This window comes from Oncorhynchus mykiss, chromosome 2 (assembly GCF_013265735.2).
Source record: "Oncorhynchus mykiss isolate Arlee chromosome 2, USDA_OmykA_1.1, whole genome shotgun sequence".
NCBI classification, from domain to species: Eukaryota; Metazoa; Chordata; class Actinopteri; order Salmoniformes; family Salmonidae; genus Oncorhynchus; species Oncorhynchus mykiss.
Genome location: NC_048566.1, coordinates 14292392 through 14316509, shown reverse-complemented (window position 1 = coordinate 14316509; position 24118 = coordinate 14292392). Strand labels below are relative to the sequence as shown.

At 47.3% G+C, this 24118-nt stretch overlaps 1 protein-coding gene across 3 annotated transcripts in view; it reads right to left on the bottom strand.

Annotated features, from left to right (window-relative positions):
* Positions 1-290: 290 nt before the first annotated feature.
* Positions 291-24118, bottom strand: part of LOC110535510 (sodium bicarbonate cotransporter 3) — a 75988-nt gene continuing 52160 nt past the window's right edge. For 2 of the 3 annotated variants that reach the window (XM_036961851.1, XM_036961843.1), the window contains exons 15-25: positions 16432-16537; positions 16079-16240; positions 15806-15919; positions 9368-9529; positions 5201-5452; positions 4865-4933; positions 4337-4510; positions 4010-4141; positions 3846-3928; positions 2942-3049; positions 1879-2080 (exon numbers count right to left, since the gene is read on the bottom strand). In XM_036961851.1, coding sequence (XP_036817746.1) covers positions 1999-2080; positions 2942-3049; positions 3846-3928; positions 4010-4141; positions 4337-4510; positions 4865-4933; positions 5201-5452; positions 9368-9529; positions 15806-15919; positions 16079-16240; positions 16432-16537 — 1444 coding nt within the window. In that variant the 3' untranslated portion in view covers positions 1879-1998. Of the gene's footprint in view, positions 2081-2941; positions 3050-3845; positions 3929-4009; positions 4142-4336; positions 4511-4864; positions 4934-5200; positions 5453-9367; positions 9530-15805; positions 15920-16078; positions 16241-16431; positions 16538-24118 lie in introns of all 3 variants that reach the window. The other variant, XM_036961838.1, reaches the window with a different exon arrangement.

Here is a 24118-nt window from a genome sequence, read left to right as displayed (position 1 = left end):
AGAGAAACACACAGCAACATCTTCTAGCAACACAAGTGGATTGACAATGAGGGAGTCAGTCAGTGAGCAACAGAGTGAACGTGAGACAACACACAGAGACAACAGAGAGAGACAACACAGATGGAGAGAGAGACAACACAGATGGAGAGAGAGCGACAACACAGAGAGAGAGAACACAGAGAGAGAAAGGGAGAGAGACAACACAGAGAGAGAGAGAGAGACAACACAGAGAGAGAGAGAACACAGAGAGAGAGAGAGAAAACACAGAGAGAGAGAGAGCGAACACAGAGAAGGGGAGAGAGAGAGACAACACAGAGAGAGAGGCCGAGAGAAAGACAAAAGACACAGAAAGAGAGTGACAGGGAGAAAGGGAGAGAAAGAAAGACTGACAGAGACGGTGAGAGAGAGAGAAGGGCCTCATTGAGCCCATTGGTTCCTGAGACTGATCTAAATAGATACATGTATATAAAAAGGTACATATAGCCTGCCCACCCCTCTCGTTGTGCGGCAGGCGTATCTAAAGTGCACAGATATAAAGACAGGAAATAAAGAACATTAATTACCGGCCAGCAACAAACAACGACACTGCTCCCTCCTCCTGCCCCCCCCCCCCCCCCCCCAAACTCTGCAACGTTGACCCACTCAAAATAAATTAAATGCATTACATTTTGTAATGATAAAAAAAATATATATAGACAATTTAAAATATATACCCCATAACAGAAAATATTCCATTGGATGTAAACCGTTTAAATGGATAAAAATGGGTTTCCCCTCGTCATCATAACCAAGGGGAGGCTACAGCTCTGGTAAGACTTCCTTGGTGCAGGTGCACTACACTAGATTAAACCCAGGCTACCACAGCCATGTATAGTAACACTATTGAACAGCTTTAAACCTGCCCTAAAGAAGGCATCAGTTTTAGAACCCTCCATAGACTTACTCTATACATATTTTCTTCCTTCCATGTATGGACATGGACACTGCAGGCAATACCCTCACCATTACACCAAAATAACAAGACCGCTCAATCGAGAAATGTGAGAACATTTTGTTTTTGAAACGTTATCTTATTATAGTCCGTTTCCAATTTGGGATTGTTTAAGATTAGTAAGAGATGTTTGCCAATTAATTCACGAAATATTCTGCACACTATGGGCTATGCTGTGGTCTGTCATGTTCACTTTGACAGAACATCTTCAGTCTTTCAACCTACTGTGACTGATCATCTGAATCAACAGCACATCGTACACATGACTCTGATATTGTGAAAAGACATCTTAAGCTGCTCTTAAGTTTCTCACACACACACACAAATCTAATATGTGCTCCAAATGTATTTGGACCTTTTGTTGAGCGTCACCTGCTTTCTCAAACAGAAAGTGTCTATTGTTCAGAGTGAGCCAGATAGAGTGCTGTGAGTAGTAGCCGTCGTTGTGGTCAAGCCACCCGGGGTGCTTGGACTGCTGTTAGGCCTACTGCTTCCTATAAACCACCTGGGGACAGTCTTGACAAGTTTGAAATGCTTACAGCAACTCCTCTAATATAATGCACTAAGGGCGATAAAGGCCACTACATGCATTCATAATGCATTGCCCTCGAAGTAAGTGTTACGAGGACAGACTGTACACCATATCACAGAGACTATGGATATGTTGGTAAAAAGCCTGATGAAAGTCATTCCAAGAAGACCAAGTGGTTCCTTAAAAAAGGCACACCTGAATCTAAAGTTAATGTTTTTTCACCTTAAAACGATGATAAAATTAAAAAACAAATTTCCTTCCGACTAATTTCACAATAAGAACTAAAGAAACATGGCTAAGTAGAAGTGGTTGTGTCTTTGTGTGCCCCCTTGGCATTGGTATGGTAGCAGCTGTTAGGGCAACGGACAGGGCCATGAAGGACACTGCCCCCTGCTGTGTGGGAGGACAGGAGGACAACGCCACCTGGTGGGCTAGAGGCTGAAGTGGCACTCTCCCTGCTCCTCCCGTCCCTCCTTCATAAGGAGGTCTCAGCATCCCCATACTTCTCCCCCTGGTCATTCTCCAAGTTTATCTTCACACAGGACACCTTCGCCTGGCTGGGAACACAGAATAACACCATCATCATCACCACCAAAATTCAGTTCATTCATTCAAATGTTTTAATTATATCTAACTATAGCTGTTTAAAATTAATGAATTAAACTTGAATTTTAGTAAGTTAAATCCTCCAAACTCATTCAAAAAATGACAACCCAATACAGTGAGTATGAACCCACTCACCACCCCTTTGCCACACAACGTGCAATGTTGCAAAATGTTTAAATGCAACATTGCAAGACTGAATGTACCCCAGGTGGACCCAAATGCTCTTATCTTTGGTTTATTTGAAAATATTGGCAGTTCTAAGACATTTGCCACACATCCAGTACAATTGATTTGCAAGTTGGTGCATCATAGTATCGCGATTGTGGGTGGGAGTGTTATAATTAGCCTTTATGCTCTTAGTTCATTGAAAGGTTATTCAAAGGTTAATATACTGTCAAGCACAAAAAGGTTCAACTTCTGGACTATATAGGACAATAAGGTGGAGACAGAAACACCAGGCTGGATTCCAAAAGGGAACACTTGCTCCCTTCTCTGGCCCTCAATCTTGAGAGTAAGCCATAATAGCCTTATACAAGGTTTCATCAACATTCCCCCACACGTAAAAGCATGTGATTGAGACACATATTGACATGCATGAAATTAACGTACATTTTTAAATAGTTTCAGAATTCATTCTCGAAATATTTAAATAGAAAAGTATTTATTTATTGGTTGAAATATTTAGTCAAAATGATTATCAGGGTGTGATTTTCTGAGAGGGATGGGAGTATGCTTCTGGGTTTGGCCCCAGCAGCCAGACAGGAAGAGGAAGGATGAGCACCTGAACCATACCGAGGAGGAGTTATAGCTACCTGCCACTATGCTTCAGAGCTTTGGCACTGTCAGAGTTCATGGAGACAGACTTCCAATTGGCAGTTTTGGCCATTTCATCAGAAATGTTTACCATAGAGGGGTCCAAACTGCAGGGGAACAAACACACACCACAACACCCTAAGCTGGCGTACACAAACACACATTTTCAAGGACACCACCCCCCCCCCCCCCCAGTGTGGTTCTCATTTCTGAAACAAACTCATGAATGATCTTTGCATTGCTGCAGTCAACATACATTATTACAGAGGACCCTTAGAGAACTATCATAACCATTATAAATTGCAATACTAAGGGAAATTAGCTATTTAGTATTACTTCAAAATATAATAGCTGGAAATAGTCGCTTGTTTGCAAGGACAGTCTGTGATTGGTCGTTTTTCTGGTGGTTGTTATGGGGCTGAGGTTTCGGGGGGGTCATGTTCAACAACAAATCAAACACGAGGGCTGTATTTCATTCCACAAGGCTGTCCACTTCCATAGGCCCTTCAGAGGGGAGGAAACTGCGGTGTGGAATGAAACCGGTCCGAGGTGGTCATGGGCAGTTAATCAACCAGGTGGAAGAGCAGCTGTATGAGGAGTGCATAGTGAGACTAGAGCAGGCCTGAGACGGAGACCAACCCCTGCTCTCTCCTCTGCGTCGTGTGGCATGTCCAACTCAACACTGCTGTCACACCTGCTTTGGGAGAGATGGGTCAGTGCTTCAAAAGGGGTTACTCTTCCCTGTTACATGAATATACTAGTCCATAGTTCTCCAAAGTGCTTCCCAATGCATTACAGAACCCATGAGGAACATCACTGATGGGCTATGGTGAATGGGCCGTGACTTCCTCCAAGCATAATGGACATTGATATACTGCATCAAAATTGTCCCCAACCACTAACCTGACTTTGAGGGTCTTGAGGATGCCCGGCCCGTCGCAGGGGTGTGCTATGCCCTCTTCCACGTCCAGCATGCGCTGGGCCTCCTGTAACCATGGAAACAGAGGGAAAGTGTCAGTGGGACCGTCACAGCTCTCTGCAGTAGTCTGTGAGAAGTTGGACCACACCTCCTTGGCTTTCTTCTTCTTGTCGTCCTCCTTCTTCTTCTTGCTCTCAGGCATCAGGTCGTCCAACCAGCTCAGCTCCCTGTTGGTGAAACATAGGTCCAGCAGCTTCCGTATAAACACCAGGGCCAACACCTAGAGACACCAAAACAAAATCAGTGACTTGTACTTTTAACTCTTCATTGAAATGGCATCATCCTGACAATCCAATTCTGTGCCATCTCTTTGCTTGACGTATTCTCTGTCTTCAGTTCAGACTTCTGTTTCTGGAAGACATGGCCTGTGAAATGTCTTTCTAGCGCCATACTAACAGCATATCCATATTCTTACCATCATGGGGAAGACGACGGCGGCGGCAGACGCCTTGATGACCCACAGCAGCACCAGGCAGGTGAGCTGCACCAGGGTGAACACATGGACCTTCCACAGGGGAACGTAGCGCAGGTAGATCAGGTCCGGCTGGTGCTTAGCTGGCATGCAGAACAGCTTGATACGGTCAAAGAACTACAGGAGAGGACAACCACAACACAACCATGTTGAGACCACAGGAGGCTGCTGAGGGGAGGACGGCTCATAATAATGTCCCAAACGGAGCAAATGGAATGGCATCAAACACCTGGAAACCATGGAAACCATGTGTTTGATACCATTCCACTCCAGCCATTACCACTAGTCTGTTCTCTTTTACCCTTTATTTAACTAGGCAAGTCAGTTAAGAACAAATTCTTATATCTTTAATTAGGTGCCACCAACCTCCTGTGGTTCAGATGTACCATTGTGCAAGTGTGGGGGGGGGGCAACACTGCAGTGTAAACCTACCGCACTGACCACATGACATAACACACCACACAGACTGACCTGGATGCCTTTGAGTGAGGACACACCCATGTAGAGAAACACCCCGTAGAGGACTGGCATAGGGATGAACTAGAAAGACAACACAGGGGACAGAAGGTACTTTTTAGTCATTTAATCATAGTCCTCACCCTTTTCTAATTTATTTACCCACAAACCACTGGGGTGTGCCAAATAATACCTCCCTTTCCTCATCACGCTGGTATCAAAAATAAATTATGTTCCAAAACAGTGAAAGGATGTTGAGGATCTGATCAAGAAACCAGCCTGCAATCCTATAAGAGCGTCTCTTCTTGATTTGGAACATCATTCCAGTCTATAAAAAGAGTCTCATCTCACCTTGAGCACCGAGGTCATGAAGACAGAGCAGCCCATGAGGATGAAGATCATGAAGCTGGTGACCCTCTGCTCTCTGATCCCCAGGAACTTGGGCTGTTCCCCAGGGGCCGAGCACTCTGACTCCAGCTTCAGACTGTTGACGTGGGAGATGGAGAGCACGGTGGCCGCTACAAACCAGGGCAGGCCCATGATGGAGCACACCCCCAGCATCACAGACACCACCAGAAGATCCAGGTGGTAGCCACAGCCTTTCTGATGGGGGGGGGGGGGGGGGGGGGGAGAAAGACAGTCCATCAGGAGAGAGGCCAACCAGGGAGGGGGTGAGAGTCAGTTCAGGAGCGAGGCCAACTAGGGAGGGGGTGGGAGTCAGTCAGGAGAGAGGTCAACCAGGGAGGGGGTGGGAGTCAGTCAGGAGAGAGGCCAACCAGGGAAGGGGTGAGAGTCAGATGAGAGGCCAACCAGGGAAGGGGTGAGAGTCAGATGAGAGGCCAACCAGGGAAGGGGTGAGAGTCAGATGAGGCCAACCAGGGAAGGGGTGAGAGTCAGATGAGAGGCCAACCAGGGAAGGGGTGAGAGTCAGATGAGAGGCCAACCAGGGAAGGGGTGAGAGTCAGATGAGAGGCCAACCAGGGAAGGGGTGAGAGTCAGATGAGAGGCCAACCAGGGAAGGGGTGAGAGTCAGATGAGAGGCCAACCAGGGAAGGGGTGAGAGTCAGATGAGAGGCCAACCAGGGAAGGAGTGAGAGTCAGTCAGTAGAGAGGCCAACCAGGGAGGGGGTGGGAGTCAGTCAGGAGAGAGGCCAACCAGGGAAGGGGTGAGAGTCAGATGAGAGGCCAACCAGGGAAGGGGTGAGAGTCAGATGAGAGGCCAACCAGGGAAGGAGTGAGAGTCAGTCAGTAGAGAGGCCAACCAGGGAGGGGGTGGGAGTCAGTCAGGAGAAAGGCCAACCAGGGAAGGGGTGAGAGTCAGATGAGAGGCCAACCAGGGAAGGGGTGAGAGTCAGATGAGGCCAACCAGGGAAGGAGTGAGAGTCAGTCAGTAGAGAGGCCAACCAGGGAAGGGGTGAGAGTCAGATGAGAGGCCAACCAGGGAAGGGGTGAGAGTCAGATGAGAGGCCAACCAGGGAAGGAGTGAGAGTCAGTCAGTAGAGAGGCCAACCAGGGAGGGGGTGGGAGTCAGTCAGGAGAAAGGCCAACCAGGGAAGGGGTGAGAGTCAGATGAGAGGCCAACCAGGGAAGGGGTGAGAGTCAGATGAGGCCAACCAGGGAAGGAGTGAGAGTCAGTCAGTAGAGAGGCCAACCAGGGAGGGGGTGGGAGTCAGTCAGGAGAGAGGCCAACCAGGGAAGGGGTGAGAGTCAGATGAGAGGCCAACCAGGGAAGGGGTGAGAGTCAGATGAGAGGCCAACCAGGGAAGGAGTGAGAGTCAGTCAGTAGAGAGGCCAACCAGGGAGGGGGTGGGAGTCAGTCAGGAGAGAGGCCAACCAGGGAAGGGGTGAGAGTCAGATGAGAGGCCAACCAGGGAAGGGGTGAGAGTCAGATGAGAGGCCAACCAGGGAAGGGGTGAGAGTCAGATGAGAGGCCAACCAGGGAAGGGGTGAGAGTCAGATGAGAGGCCAACCAGGGAAGGGGTGAGAGTCAGATGAGAGACCAACCAGGGAAGGGGTGAGAGTCAGATGAGAGGCCAACCAGGGAAGGAGTGAGAGTCAGTCAGTAGAGAGGCCAACCAGGGAGGGGGTGGGAGTCAGTCAGGAGAGAGGCCAACCAGGGAAGGGGTGAGAGTCAGATGAGAGGCCAACCAGGGAAGGGGTGAGAGTCAGATGAGAGACCAACCAGGGAAGGGGTGAGAGTCAGATGAGAGGCCAACCAGGGAAGGGGTGAGTGTCAGATGAGAGGCCAACCAGGGAAGGGGTGAGAGTCAGATGAGAGGCCAACCAGGGAAGGAGTGAGAGTCAGATGAGAGGCCAACCAGGGAAGGAGTGAGAGTCAGTCAGGAGAGAGGCCAACCAGGGAAGGGTGAGAGTCAGTCAGTAGAGAGGCCAACCAGGGAGGGGGTGGGAGTCAGTCAGGAGAGAGGTCAACCAGGGAAGGAGTGAGAGTCAGTCAGTAGAGAGACCAACCAGGGAGGGGGTGAGAGTCAGATGAGAGGCCAACCAGGAAAGGGGTGAGAGTCAGTCAGGAGAGAGGCCAACCAGGGAGGTGGTGAGAGTCAGATGAGGCCAACCAGGGAAGTGGTGAGAGTCAGTCAGGAGAGAGGCCAACCAGGGAGGGGTGAGAGTCAGGTGAGAGGCCAACCAGGGAAGTGGTGAGAGTCAGGTGAGAGGCCAACCAGGGAAGTGGTGAGAGTCAGTCAGGAGAGAGGCCAACCAGGGAGGGGTGAGAGTCAGTCAGTAGAGAGGCCAACCAGGGAGGGGGTGGGAGTCAGTCAGGAGAGAGGCCAACCAGGGAAGGAGTGAGAGTCAGTCAGTAGAGAGGCCAACCAGGGAGGGGGTGAGAGTCAGATGAGAGGCCAACCAGGAAAGGGGTGAGAGTCAGTCAGGAGAGAGGTCAACCAGGGAGGTGGTGAGACTCAGATGAGGCCAACCAGGGAAGTGGTGAGAGTCAGTCAGGAGAGAGGCCAACCAGGGAGGGGTGAGAGTCAGATGAGAGGCCAACCAGGGAAGGAGTGAGAGTCAGTCAGGAGAGAGGCCAACCAGGGAAGGGTGAGAGTCAGTCAGTAGAGAGGCCAACCAGGGAGGGGGTGGGAGTCAGTCAGGAGAGAGGTCAACCAGGGAAGGAGTGAGAGTCAGTCAGTAGAGAGACCAACCAGGGAGGGGGTGAGAGTCAGATGAGAGGCCAACCAGGAAAGGGGTGAGAGTCAGTCAGGAGAGAGGCCAACCAGGGAGGTGGTGAGAGTCAGATGAGGCCAACCAGGGAAGTGGTGAGAGTCAGTCAGGAGAGAGGCCAACCAGGGAGGGGTGAGAGTCAGGTGAGAGGCCAACCAGGGAAGTGGTGAGAGTCAGGTGAGAGGCCAACCAGGGAAGTGGTGAGAGTCAGTCAGGAGAGAGGCCAACCAGGGAGGGGTGAGAGTCAGTCAGTAGAGAGGCCAACCAGGGAGGGGGTGGGAGTCAGTCAGGAGAGAGGCCAACCAGGGAAGGAGTGAGAGTCAGTCAGTAGAGAGGCCAACCAGGGAGGGGGTGAGAGTCAGATGAGAGGCCAACCAGGAAAGGGGTGAGAGTCAGTCAGGAGAGAGGTCAACCAGGGAGGTGGTGAGACTCAGATGAGGCCAACCAGGGAAGTGGTGAGAGTCAGTCAGGAGAGAGGCCAACCAGGGAGGGGTGAGAGTCAGATGAGAGGCCAACCAGGAAAGTGGTGAGAGTCAGTCAGGAGAGAGGCCAACCAGGGAGGGGTGAGAGTCAGATGAGAGGCCAACCAGGGAGGGGTGAGAGTCAGATGAGAGGCCAACCAGGATACAACAGAATAAAGATGTCCTTGATACTAGTACCTCCAAGCTCCAACTCTCTGGAAAGGCACACGTACACGTTGCAAGCAAATCATAGATTTGTATAAACCTATTGCAGTTGTTCTATAGTTATGTAAGGTAAATAGTAGATGTCTCCCTTAGTCTGGAAATCCAGAACTTGTGTACCTGGTCAGGGTTCATGTAGTGACCTGATCTAGTATTGCTACACAACATGCAAGTGCCACTTTTCTTCTTTGTCACAACCTCTCTCTATATATATATATATTATATATATCAGCCTGTCTTCCTCTGTCACAACCTCTCTATATATCAGCCTGTCTTCCTCTGTCACAACCTCTCTCTATAGCAGCCTGTCTTCCTGTCACAACCTCTCTCTATATATATATATATCAGCCTGTCTTCCTCTATGCCACAACCTCGCTCTCTATATATATCAGCCTGTCTTCCTCTAAGTCACAACCTCTCTCTCTCTCTATATCAGCCTGTCTTCCTCTGTCACAACCTATCTCTCTATATATCAGCCTGTCTTCCTCTGTCACAACCTCTCTCTATAGCAGCCTGTCTTCCTCTGTCACAACCTTTCTCTCTATATAGATCAGCCTGTCTTCCTGTAAGTCACAACCGCTATATATATATATATATCAGCCTGTCTTCCTCTGTCACAACCTCTCTCTCTAGATAATCAGTCTTCCAGTCTGTCTCTCACCTTGAGTTTGTGCTCCTTCCTGTTGATGATGACGGCGGTGATCTGCTGGTCCATGAAGATGAGGATGGTGCAGAGCAGGGCAGGGATGGCTGCAGCCAGCATGGTCCACCAGGGGTTGGTCCCCAGCGGGGAGATCACCCAGCCACGGTTCTCAGACGTGGGCTAGAGGAGCAGGCACGGTCAGGAAAGAACGTCACAACACACACAGTAAACCGGGACGTCACAACACACACAGTAAACCAGTCGGTCACAACTAGAGGTCGACCGATTAATTGGAATGGCCGATTAATTAGGGCCGATTTCAAGTTTTCATAACAATCGGAAATCGTTTTTAAAAAAAAAATTTTTACACCTTTATTTAACTAAGCAAGTCAGTTAACAACACATTCTTATTTTCAATGACGGGCTAGGAACGGTGGGTTAACTGCCCCGTTCAGGGGCAGAAAGACAGATTTTCACCTTGTCGGCCCCGGGGATCCAATCTTGCAACCTTAGTTAACTAGTCCAACGCAATAACGACCTGCCTCTCTCTCGTTGCACTCCACAAGGAGACTGCCTGTTACGCAAATGCAGTAAGCCAAGGTAAGTTGCTAGCTAGCATTAAACTTTTCTTAGAAAAAAACAATCAATCATAATCACTACTCAACTACACATGGTTGATGATATTACTAGATATTATCTAGCGTGTCCTGTGTTGCATATAATCTGACTGAGCATACAAGCTTCTAAGTATCTGATTGAGCGGTGGTAGGCAGAAGCAGGCGTGTCAACATTCATTCAAACAGCACTGTCGTGCGTTTTGCCAGCAGCTCTTCGTTGTGCGTCAAGCATTGCGCTGTTTATGACTTCAAACCTATCAACTCCCGAGATGAGGCTGGTGTGACCGAAGTGAAATGGCTGGCTAGTTAGCGCGCGCTAATAGCATTTCAAACTTCACTCGCTAAACTACCCTTGCTCTGCATGGGTAACGCTGCTTCGATGTGGTGGCTGTTGTCGTTGTGTTGCTGGTTCGAGCGAGGAGCGGGACGGAAGCTATATTGTTACACTGGCAATACTAAAGTGCCTATTAGAACATCCAATAGTCAAAGGTTAATGAAATACAAATGGTATAGAGGGAAATAGTCCTATAATAACTACAACCTAAAACTTCTTACCTGGGAATATTGAAGACTCATGTTAAAAGGAACCACCAGCTTTCATATGTTCTCATGTTCTGAGCAAGGAACTGAAATATTAGCTTTCTTACATAGCAAATATTGCACTTTTACTTTCTTCTCCAACACTTTTTTCTTGCATTATTTAAACCAAATTGAACATGTTTCATTATTTATTTGAGGCTAAATTGATTTTATTGATGTATTATATTAAGTTAAAATAAGTGTTAATTCAGTATTGTTGTAATTGTCATTATTACAAATACATTGTTTTTTAAATTTATTGTTATTATTTTATATATATATATATATATAAAATAATAATAGTAATATATATATTATGCTGTCCGGTCCTCTGGCAGTCTCTATGGGGGTGCCACAGGGTTCAATTCTCGGGCCGACTCTTTTCTCTGTATATATCAATGATGTTTCTCATGCTGCGGGCGATTCCCTGATCCACCTCTACGCAGACGACACCATTCTATATACTTCCGGCCCGTCCTTGGACACTGTGCTATCTAACCTCCAAACGAGCTTCAATGCCATACAGCACTCCTTCCGTGGCCTCCAACTGCTCTTAAACGCTAGTAAAACCAAATGCATGCTTTTCAACCGTTCGCTGCCTGCACCCGCATCACCACCCTGGATGGTTCCGACCTTGAATATGTGGACATCTATAAGTACCTAGGTGTCTGGCTAGACTCTAAACTCTCCTTCCAGACCCATATCAAACATCTCCAATCGAAAATCAAATCAAGAGTCGGCTTTCTATTCCGCAACAAAGCCTCCTTCACTCACGCCGCCAAACTTACCCTAGTAAAACTGACTATCCTACCGATCCTCGACTTCGGCGATGTCATCTACAAAATTGCTTCCAACACTCTACTCAGCAAACTGGATGCAGTTTATCACAGTGCCATCCGTTTTGTCACTAAAGCACCTTATACCACCCACCACTGCGACTTGTATGCTCTAGTCGGCTGGCCCTCGCTACATATTCGTCGCCAGACCCACTGGCTCCAGGTCATCTACAAGTCCATGCTAGGTAAAGCTCCGCCTTATCTCAGTTCACTGGTTACGATGGCAACACCCATCCGTAGCACGCGCTCCAGCAGGTGTATCTCACTGATCATCCCTAAAGCCAACACCTCATTTGGCCGCCTTTCGTTCCAGTTCTCTGCTGCCTGTGATTGGAACGAATTGCAAAAATCGCTGAAGTTGGAGACTTTTATCTCCCTCACCAACTTCAAACATCTGCTATCTGAGCAGCTAACCGATCGCTGCAGCTGTACATAGTCTATTGGTAAATAGCCCACCCATTTTCACCTACCTCATCCCCATACTGTTTTTATTTATTTATTTTTCTGCTCTTTTGCACACCAATATCTCTATCTCTACCTTTACATAACCATCTGATCATTTATCACTCCAGTGTTAATCTGCATAATTGTAATTATTTGCCTACCTTCTCATGCCTTTTGCACACAATGTATATATAGACTCCCCTTTTTTCTACTGTGTTATTGACTTGTTAATTGTTTACTCCATGTGTAACTCTGTGTTGTCTGTTCACACTGCTATGCCTTATCTTGGCCAGGTCGCAGTTGCAAATGAGAACTTGTTCTCAACTAGCCTACCTGGTTAAATAAAGGTGAAATAAAAAAAATATATATTTTTTTAAAATCGGCCGATTAATCGGTATCGGCTTTTTTGGTCCTCCAATAATCGGTATTGGCGTTGAAAAATCATAATCGGTCGACCTCTAGTCACAACACACACAGTAAACCAGTAGGTCACAACATACACAGTAAACCAGAACGTCACAACACACACAGTAAACCAGTAGGTCACAACACACACAGTAAACCAGAACGTCACAACACACACAGTAAACCAGAACGTCACAACACACACAGTAAACCAGTAGGTCACAACACACACAGTAAACCAGTAGGTCACAACACACACAGTAAACCAGTAGGTCACAACACACACAGTAAACCAGTAGGTCACAACACACACAGTAAACCAGTAGGTCACAACACACACAGTAAACCAGTAGGTCACAACACACACAGTAAACCAGTAGGTCACAACACACACAGTAAACCAGTAGGTCACAACACACACAGTAAACCAGAACGTCACAACACACACAGTAAACCAGAACGTCACAACACACACAGTAAACCAGTAGGTCACAACACACACAGTAAACCAGTAGGTCACAACACACACAGTAAACCAGAACGTCACAACACAGACAGTAAACCAGAACGTCACAACACACACAGTAAACCAGTAGGTCACAACACACACAGTAAACCAGAACGTCACAACACACACAGTAAACCAGTAGGTCACAACACACACAGTAAACCAGTAGGTCACAACACACACAGTAAACCAGAACGTCACAACACACACAGTAAACCAGTAGGTCACAACACACACAGTAAACCAGTAGGTCACAACACACACAGTAAACCAGTAGGTCACAACACACACAGTAAACCAGAACGTCACAACACACACAGTAAACCAGAACGTCACAACACACACAGTAAACCAGTAGGTCACAACACACACAGTAAACCAGAACGTCACAACACACACAGTAAACCAGTAGGTCACAACACACACAGTAAACCAGAACGTCACAACACACACAGTAAACCAGAACGTCACAACACACAGTAAACCAGTAGGTCACAACACACACAGTAAACCAGAACGTCACAACACACACAGTAAACCAGAACGTCACAACACACACAGTAAACCAGAACGTCACAACTCACACAGTAAACCAGAACGTCACAACACACACAGTAAACCAGTAGGTCACAACACACACAGTAAACCAGTAGGTCACAACACACACAGTAAACCAGTAGGTCACAACACACACAGTAAACCAGAACGTCACAACACACACAGTAAACCAGAACGTCACAACACACACAGTAAACCAGTAGGTCACAACACACACAGTAAACCAGTAGGTCACAACACACACAGTAAACCAGTAGGTCACAACACACACAGTAAACCAGAACGTCACAACACACACAGTAAACCAGTAGGTCACAACACACACAGTAAACCAGTAGGTCACAACACACACAGTAAACCAGAACGTCACAACACACACAGTAAACCAGAACGTCACAACACACACAGTAAACCAGTAGGTCACAACACACACAGTAAACCAGTAGGTCACAACACACACAGTAAACCAGTAGGTCACAACACACACAGTAAACCAGAACGTCACAACACACACAGTAAACCAGAACGTCACAACACACAGTAAACCAGTAGGTCACAACACACACAGTAAACCAGAACGTCACAACACACACAGTAAACCAGAACGTCACAACACACACAGTAAACCAGAACGTCACAACACACACAGTAAACCAGAACGTCACAACACACACAGTAAACCAGTAGGTCACAACACACACAGTAAACCAGTAGGTCACAACACACACAGTAAACCAGTAGGTCACAACACACACAGTAAACCAGAACGTCACAACACACACAGTAAACCAGTAGGTCACAACACACACAGTAAACCAGTAGGTCACAACACACACAGTAAACCAGTAGGTCACAACACACACAGTAAACCAGAACGTCACAACACACACAGTAAACCAGTAGGTCACAACACACACAGTAAACCAGTAGGTCACAACACACACAGTAAACCAGAACGTCACAACACACACAGTAAACCAGAACGTCACAACACACACAGTAAACCAGTAGGTCACAACACACACAGTAAACCAGTAGGTCACAACACACACAGAAACCAGAACGTCACAACACACACAGTAAACCAGTAGGTCACAACACACACAGTAAACCAGTAGGTCACAACACACAGTAAACCAGAACGTCACAACACACACAGTAAACCAGTGTCTCAAATAGTAGGTTGATAATACTCTAAAATAGGGCAGTGCTATCCAGGTTTCTCTCTTTATAACTGGAAGTTGACTAAATAAATGAGTTCATATTTTCCATACCCTCATACTCTCATTCAATCAAATCCATTGATAATCAGGACATGGTTCTTTATCTTATAGGACATTCTTTATCTATTCAGAGTGTCAAGGTTTGTTAGACCCAGATCAGATCAGCACAAAGACACAAACAGGCTCCTCCTGCCTGTTCTAGTTTAGTGAACTTGGCACATACCTGACAGATTCTGTTGGCAATCTGATGTACAGTATCATAGTAGGGTGTTAGGGGACTACATGAAACGTTGGTTTTAGTGTTAAACAGAACACTATTTCATGAGGATAGGACTGACCATTGCTGAGATATTTTATTTTCAAGTTATCGGAAAAGGTCAAAAACGTTGGACAGGTCGATGTTAATCCCTAGTCAAGAATGGCAACAAACCACCTGTCTGGATTCTTAGATTCAACACGTTTTGTTCAATATCTCAAGATAGGCTTGTCAAATTAACCACATTTCCATCCACGGGTTTTACGCAAGTAAAGAGTACCTCTGAAAATAATTATCATGACAGCTGCGATGGAAACAGGAAGTTTCAGTACAATGTTAGAAATGCTGACAGATCATCTGTTCGTTTGACATGGTGCAATCATTTTGTGTCTAAAATTAATTATGCAAGTAATGGTGGTGGAAACACCTTTATACACAAATATTGATATAATAACCATCATATCAAAGTAAACTTGGGAGTCTCGATGAGATGGTGTGTTATCCTCCCACTACAACTCAGGAAAACATACCGTTTATTAGGCTACAGATGAAATACATTCTGATGAACTTCAGTGATGACCTTGATGCTCCTTTCCAATAAATATTGAGGGTCTTATTCTGGCGACATGATGGTCAATCCTTGACTGCCGCTTGCAAATAAAAACGAGTTATTCTACAGAATCTATAAATGTAGACCTGCCTCCCCACACCGCCTTCCCCAACTGTATCAGAGCTGTTAGCTGGAGCGCAGGTGCCAAGACCAGAGTAAGCACATTTGCTATTTTACACAACAGTTTTTAGAGTTGACAATGCGACAATGCGATGGAAATACATTGAACTTTAGATTTTTTATTCAGTACACGAAAAAGTTCATTTCTCGCATAATGTCCATTGTTTAATAATAATAATAATAATAATAATAATAATGTATTCAGATATAATCAATTAAACGTTTTTTTTTTTACGTTAAACAATTTAAAGGCCCAAACTAAACGAAATTCAGAGTTAAGTGTTTGAAACCAATCCATACCTGAAAGCGGTCAGGCACATTCAGTTTGGGGGAGGGAATGCCCACCAGGTAGTCCACCAGGACCATGATCATGATGGTCAGGAAGACCGCAAAGTCACTGATGGTCGACCGTACCTGGAACACAGAAGGACAGAGTGAGAAGGAGTGCACAGCTGAAAAGAGGTAAAGGGTCAAGTATAGAGGATCAAACCAAGGGAGAGAGCAGAGTGGTAGGACCTAAACTCACTAGTACACAACCCTGACAGACACATCACTCCTACTCTAATGCCAAACCTTGGTGGGAAAGTAGAGCTTGGTCTTGAACTGCTTGAGGAAGGAGGAGAGGAAGAAGGTAGTGAAGAAGAGGATGACGGACCAGAAGAGGACGTCAGGGATGTAGGGACCATGGTGGCCGCAAGCTGGCCCAACAAACTCCCCACGCAGCCTAGAACACTCCTACAACACAGACCGGGGGAAGGACAGTTGAGGGTTGTCAAAATCAACTATGTCCATGCATGAAATCAATGTCATTTTACTATTGAAATGGAAAACCAGTACGAGACAGATTACAACAATAAGAAGGTACCATGGATGCCCCATAAGCACACACACGCAAGCAGACACACATAAAAACACACACAACTTACATCGACATCCAGTTGGGTCCAAGATATTGATTCTGGTGCGACCCCGCTGTGGTTCCAGACCTGCTGGATCTCAGGCGTGGCGTTAACCGGCGGAGAACATTGACATCTGAGACAGAGACTAAACATTAACCGACACCGTTCACCTACTACAACTGACCTAACTATCAGCTACTACAACTGACCTAACCAAAACACCGACTACAACTGACCTAACCAAAACAGCTACTACAACTGACCTAACCAAAACAGCTACTACAACTGACCTAACTAAAACAGCTCCTACAACTGACCTAACTATCAGCCACTACAACTGACCTAACTAAAACAGCTACTACAACTGACCTAACTATCAGCTACTACAACTGACCTAACCAAAACAGCTACTACAACTGACCTAACCAAAACAGCTACTACAACTGACCTAACCAAAACAGCTACTACAACTGACCTAACCAAAACAGCTACTACAACTGACCTAACCAAAACAGCTACTACAACTGACCTAACCAAAACAGCTACTACAACTGACCTAACCAAAACAGCTACTACAACTGACCTAACTAAAACACCTACTACAACTGACCTAACTAAAACAGCTCCTACAACTGACCTAACTAAAACAGCTCCTACAACTGACCTAACTAAAACAGCTACTACTACTGACCTAACTAAAACACCTACTACAACTGACCTAACTAAAACAGCTCCTACAACTGACCTAACTAAAACAGCTCCTACTACTGACCTAACTAAAACGCCTACTACAACTGACCTAACTAAAACAGCTCCTACAACTGACCTAACCTAAACAGCTCCTACAACTGACCTAACTAAAACAGCTACTACTACTGACCAAACTAAAACACCTACTACAACTGACCTAACCTAAACACATGAGGTAGTTTGGATGTGCAGAATACACTTCATTTAAACTACGTAGAAGGTCGTAGCTCAACGTTCTAACACGTAGAAGGTCGCAGCTCAGCGTTCTAACACGTAGAAGGTCGTAGCTCAGCGTTCTAACACGTAGAAGGTCGTAGCTCAGCGTTCTAACACGTAGAAGGTCGTAGCTCAACGTTCTAACACGTAGAAGGTCGTAGCTCAACGTTCTAACACGTAGAAGGTGAGGTCGTAGCTCGGCGTTCTAACACGTAGAAGGTGAGGTCGTAGCTCAACGTTCTAACACGTAGAAGGTCGTAGCTCAACGTTCTAACACGTAGAAGGTCGTAGCTCAGCGTTCTAACACGTAGAAGGTCGTAGCTCAGCGTTCTAACACGTAGAAGGTCGTAGCTCAACGTTCTAACACGTAGAAGGTCGTAGCTCAGCGTTCTAACACGTAGAAGGTCGTAGCTCAGCGTTCTAACACGTAGAAGGTCGTAGCTCAGCGTTCTAACACGTAGAAGGTCGTAGCTCAGCGTTCTAACACGTAGAAGGTCGTAGCTCAGCGTTCTAACACGTAGAAGGTCGTAGCTCAGCGTTCTAACACGTAGAAGGTCGTAGCTCAGCGTTCTAACACGTAGAAGGTCGTAGCTCAACGTTCTAACACGTAGAAGGTCGTAGCTCAGCGTTCTAACACGTAGAAGGTGAGGTCGTAGCTCGGCGTTCTAACACGTAGAAGGTTGTAGCTCAGCGTTCTAACACGTAGAAGGTCGTAGCTCAGCGTTCTAACACGTAGAAGGTCGTAGCTCAGCGTTCTAACACGTAGAAGGTCGTAGCTCAGCGTTCTAACACGTAGAAGGTCGTAGCTCAGCGTTCTAACACGTAGAAGGTCGTAGCTCAGCGTTCTAACACGTAGAAGGCGAGGTCGTAGCTCGGCGTTCTAACACGTAGAAGGTCGTAGCTCAGCGTTCTAACACGTAGAAGGTGAGGTCGTAGCTCGGCGTTCTAACACGTAGAAGGTCGTAGCTCAGCGTTCTAACACGTAGAAGGTCGTAGCTCAGCGTTCTAACACGTAGAAGGTCGTAGCTCAGCGTTCTAACACGTAGAAGGTCGTAGCTCAGCGTTCTAACACGTAGAAGGTCGTAGCTCAGCGTTCTAACACGTAGAAGGTCGTAGCTCAGCGTTCTAACACGTAGAAGGTCGTAGCTCGGCGTTCTAACACGTAGAAGGTCGTAGCTCGGCGTTCTAACACGTAGAAGGTGAGGTCGTAGCTCGGCGTTCTAACACGTAGAAGGTCGTAGCTCGGCGTTCTAACACGTAGAAGGTCGTAGCTCAGCGTTCTAACACGTAGAAGGTTGTAGCTCAGCGTTCTAACACGTAGAAGGTCGTAGCTCGGCGTTCTAACACGTAGAAGGTCGTAGCTCGGCGTTCTAACACGTAGAAGGTCGTAGCTCAGCGTTCTAACACGTAGAAGGTCGTAGCTCAGCGTTCTAACACGTAGAAGGTCGTAGCTCGGCGTTCTAACACGTAGAAGGTCGTAGCTCGGCGTTCTAACACGTAGAAGGTGAGGTCGTAGCTCGGCGTTCTAACATGTAGAAGGTCGTAGCTCGGCGTTCTAACACGTAGAAGGTCGTAGCTCAGCGTTCTAACACGTAGAAGGTCGTAGCTCAGCGTTCTAACACGTAGAAGGTCGTAGCTCAGCGTTCTAACATGTAGAAGGTCGTAGCTCAGCGTTCTAACACGTAGAAGGTCGTAGCTCAGCGTTCTAACACGTAGAAGGTCGTAGCTCAGCGTTCTAACACGTAGAAGGTCGTAGCTCAGCGTTCTAACATGTAGAAGGTCGTAGCTCAGCGTTCTAACATGTAGAAGGTCGTAGCTCAGCGTTCTAACATGTAGAAGGTCGTAGCTCAGCGTTCTAACATGTAGAAGGTCGTAGCTCAGCGTTCTAACATGTAGAAGGTCGTAGCTCAGCGTTCTAACACGTAGAAGGTCGTAGCTCAGCGTTCTAACATGTAGAAGGTCGTAGCTCAGCGTTCTAACACGTAGAAGGTGAGGTCGTAGCTCAGCGTTCTAACACGTAGAAGGTGAGGTCGTAGCTCAGCGTTCTAACATGTAGAAGGTCGTAGCTCAGCATTCTAACACGTAGAAGGTCGTAGCTCGGCGTTCTAACACGTAGAAGGTGAGGTCGTAGCTCGGCGTTCTAACACGTAGAAGGTCGTAGCTCAGCGTTCTAACACGTAGAAGGTGAGGTCGTAGCTCGGCGTTCTAACACGTAGAAGGTCGTAGCTCAGCGTTCTAACATGTAGAAGGTCATAGCTCAGCGTTCTAACACGTAGAAGGTCGTAGCTCAGCGTTCTAACACGTAGAAGGTCGTAGCTCAGCGTTCTAACACGTAGAAGGTCGTAGCTCAGCGTTCTAACACGTAGAAGGTCGTAGCTCGGCGTTCTAACACGTAGAAGGTCGTAGCTCGGCGTTCTAACACGTAGAAGGCGAGGTCGTAGCTCGGCGTTCTAACACGTAGAAGGTTGTAGCTCAGCGTTCTAACACGTAGAAGGTCGTAGCTCGGCGTTCTAACACGTAGAAGGTCGTAGCTCAGCGTTCTAACACGTAGAAGGTCGTAGTTCAGCGTTCTAACATGTAGAAGGTCGTAGCTCAGCGTTCTAACACGTAGAAGGTCGTAGTTCAGCGTTCTAACACGTAGAAGGTCGTAGCTCAGCGTTCTTACACGTAGAAGGTCGTAGCTCAGCGTTCTTACACGTAGAAGGTCGTAGCTCAGCGTTCTAACACGTAGAAGGTCGTAGCTCAGCGTTCTAACACGTAGAAGGTCGTAGCTCGGCGTTCTAACACGTAGAAGGTCGTAGCTCGGCGTTCTAACACGTAGAAGGTGAGGTCGTAGCTCGGCGTTCTAACATGTAGAAGGTCGTAGCTCGGCGTTCTAACACGTAGAAGGTCGTAGCTCAGCGTTCTAACACGTAGAAGGTCGTAGCTCAGCGTTCTAACACGTAGAAGGTCGTAGCTCAGCGTTCTAACATGTAGAAGGTCGTAGCTCAGCGTTCTAACACGTAGAAGGTCGTAGCTCAGCGTTCTAACACGTAGAAGGTCGTAGCTCAGCGTTCTAACACGTAGAAGGTCGTAGCTCAGCGTTCTAACACGTAGAAGGTCGTAGCTCAGCGTTCTAACATGTAGAAGGTCGTAGCTCAGCGTTCTAACATGTAGAAGGTCGTAGCTCAGCGTTCTAACACGTAGAAGGTCGTAGCTCAGCGTTCTAACACGTAGAAGGTCGTAGCTCAGCGTTCTAACACGTAGAAGGTCGTAGCTCAGCGTTCTAACACGTAGAAGGTCGTAGCTCAGCGTTCTAACATGTAGAAGGTCGTAGCTCAGCGTTCTAACATGTAGAAGGTCGTAGCTCAGCGTTCTAACATGTAGAAGGTCGTAGCTCAGCGTTCTAACATGTAGAAGGTCGTAGCTCAGCGTTCTAACACGTAGAAGGTCGTAGCTCAGCGTTCTAACATGTAGAAGGTCGTAGCTCAGCGTTCTAACACGTAGAAGGTGAGGTCGTAGCTCAGCGTTCTAACACGTAGAAGGTGAGGTCGTAGCTCAGCGTTCTAACATGTAGAAGGTCGTAGCTCAGCATTCTAACACGTAGAAGGTCGTAGCTCGGCGTTCTAACACGTAGAAGGTGAGGTCGTAGCTCGGCGTTCTAACACGTAGAAGGTCGTAGCTCAGCGTTCTAACACGTAGAAGGTGAGGTCGTAGCTCGGCGTTCTAACACGTAGAAGGTCGTAGCTCAGCGTTCTAACATGTAGAAGGTCATAGCTCAACGTTCTAACACGTAGAAGGTCGTAGCTCAGCGTTCTAACACGTAGAAGGTCGTAGCTCAGCGTTCTAACACGTAGAAGGTCGTAGCTCAGCGTTCTAACACGTAGAAGGTCGTAGCTCAGCGTTCTAACACGTAGAAGGTCGTAGCTCAGCGTTCTAACACGTAGAAGGTCGTAGCTCAGCGTTCTAACACGTAGAAGGTCGTAGCTCAGCGTTCTAACACGTAGAAGGTCGTAGCTCAACGTTCTAACACGTAGAAGGTCGTAGCTCAGCGTTCTAACACGTAGAAGGTGAGGTCGTAGCTCGGCGTTCTAACACGTAGAAGGTTGTAGCTCAGCGTTCTAACACGTAGAAGGTCGTAGCTCAGCGTTCTAACACGTAGAAGGTCGTAGCTCAGCGTTCTAACACGTAGAAGGTCGTAGCTCAGCGTTCTAACACGTAGAAGGTCGTAGCTCAGCGTTCTAACACGTAGAAGGTCGTAGCTCAGCGTTCTAACACGTAGAAGGTCGTAGCTCGGCGTTCTAACACGTAGAAGGTCGTAGCTCGGCGTTCTAACACGTAGAAGGTGAGGTCGTAGCTCGGCGTTCTAACATGTAGAAGGTCGTAGCTCGGCGTTCTAACACGTAGAAGGTCGTAGCTCAGCGTTCTAACACGTAGAAGGTCGTAGCTCAGCGTTCTAACACGTAGAAGGTCGTAGCTCAGCGTTCTAACATGTAGAAGGTCGTAGCTCAGCGTTCTAACACGTAGAAGGTCGTAGCTCAGCGTTCTAACACGTAGAAGGTCGTAGCTCAGCGTTCTAACACGTAGAAGGTCGTAGCTCAGCGTTCTAACATGTAGAAGGTCGTAGCTCAGCGTTCTAACATGTAGAAGGTCGTAGCTCAGCGTTCTAACATGTAGAAGGTCGTAGCTCAGCGTTCTAACATGTAGAAGGTCGTAGCTCAGCGTTCTAACATGTAGAAGGTCGTAGCTCAGCGTTCTAACACGTAGAAGGTCGTAGCTCAGCGTTCTAACATGTAGAAGGTCGTAGCTCAGCGTTCTAACACGTAGAAGGTGAGGTCGTAGCTCAGCGTTCTAACACGTAGAAGGTGAGGTCGTAGCTCAGCGTTCTAACATGTAGAAGGTCGTAGCTCAGCATTCTAACACGTAGAAGGTCGTAGCTCGGCGTTCTAACACGTAGAAGGTGAGGTCGTAGCTCGGCGTTCTAACACGTAGAAGGTCGTAGCTCAGCGTTCTAACACGTAGAAGGTGAGGTCGTAGCTCGGCGTTCTAACACGTAGAAGGTCGTAGCTCAGCGTTCTAACATGTAGAAGGTCATAGCTCAGCGTTCTAACACGTAGAAGGTCGTAGCTCAGCGTTCTAACACGTAGAAGGTCGTAGCTCAGCGTTCTAACACGTAGAAGGTCGTAGCTCGGCGTTCTAACACGTAGAAGGTCGTAGCTCGGCGTTCTAACACGTAGAAGGTCGTAGCTCGGCGTTCTAACACGTAGAAGGCGAGGTCGTAGCTCGGCGTTCTAACACGTAGAAGGTTGTAGCTCAGCGTTCTAACACGTAGAAGGTCGTAGCTCGGCGTTCTAACACGTAGAAGGTCGTAGCTCAGCGTTCTAACACGTAGAAGGTCGTAGTTCAGCGTTCTAACATGTAGAAGGTCGTAGCTCAGCGTTCTAACACGTAGAAGGTCGTAGTTCAGCGTTCTAACACGTAGAAGGTCGTAGCTCAGCGTTCTTACACGTAGAAGGTCGTAGCTCAGCGTTCTTACACGTAGAAGGTCGTAGCTCAGCGTTCTAACACGTAGAAGGTCGTAGCTCAGCGTTCTAACACGTAGAAGGTCGTAGCTCGGCGTTCTAACACGTAGAAGGTCGTAGCTCGGCGTTCTAACACGTAGAAGGTGAGGTCGTAGCTCGGCGTTCTAACATGTAGAAGGTCGTAGCTCGGCGTTCTAACACGTAGAAGGTCGTAGCTCAGCGTTCTAACACGTAGAAGGTCGTAGCTCAGCGTTCTAACACGTAGAAGGTCGTAGCTCAGCGTTCTAACATGTAGAAGGTCGTAGCTCAGCGTTCTAACACGTAGAAGGTCGTAGCTCAGCGTTCTAACACGTAGAAGGTCGTAGCTCAGCGTTCTAACACGTAGAAGGTCGTAGCTCAGCGTTCTAACACGTAGAAGGTCGTAGCTCAGCGTTCTAACATGTAGAAGGTCGTAGCTCAGCGTTCTAACATGTAGAAGGTCGTAGCTCAGCGTTCTAACATGTAGAAGGTCGTAGCTCAGCGTTCTAACACGTAGAAGGTCGTAGCTCAGCGTTCTAACACGTAGAAGGTCGTAGCTCAGCGTTCTAACACGTAGAAGGTCGTAGCTCAGCGTTCTAACATGTAGAAGGTCGTAGCTCAGCGTTCTAACATGTAGAAGGTCGTAGCTCAGCGTTCTAACATGTAGAAGGTCGTAGCTCAGCGTTCTAACATGTAGAAGGTCGTAGCTCAGCGTTCTAACACGTAGAAGGTCGTAGCTCAGCGTTCTAACATGTAGAAGGTCGTAGCTCAGCGTTCTAACACGTAGAAGGTGAGGTCGTAGCTCAGCGTTCTAACACGTAGAAGGTGAGGTCGTAGCTCAGCGTTCTAACATGTAGAAGGTCGTAGCTCAGCATTCTAACACGTAGAAGGTCGTAGCTCGGCGTTCTAACACGTAGAAGGTGAGGTCGTAGCTCGGCGTTCTAACACGTAGAAGGTCGTAGCTCAGCGTTCTAACACGTAGAAGGTGAGGTCGTAGCTCGGCGTTCTAACACGTAGAAGGTCGTAGCTCAGCGTTCTAACATGTAGAAGGTCATAGCTCAGCGTTCGTTCTAACACGTAGAAGGTCGTAGCTCAGCGTTCTAACACGTAGAAGGTCGTAGCTCGGCGTTCTAACACGTAGAAGGTCGTAGCTCGGCGTTCTAACACGTAGAAGGCGAGGTCGTAGCTCGGCGTTCTAACACGTAGAAGGTTGTAGCTCAGCGTTCTAA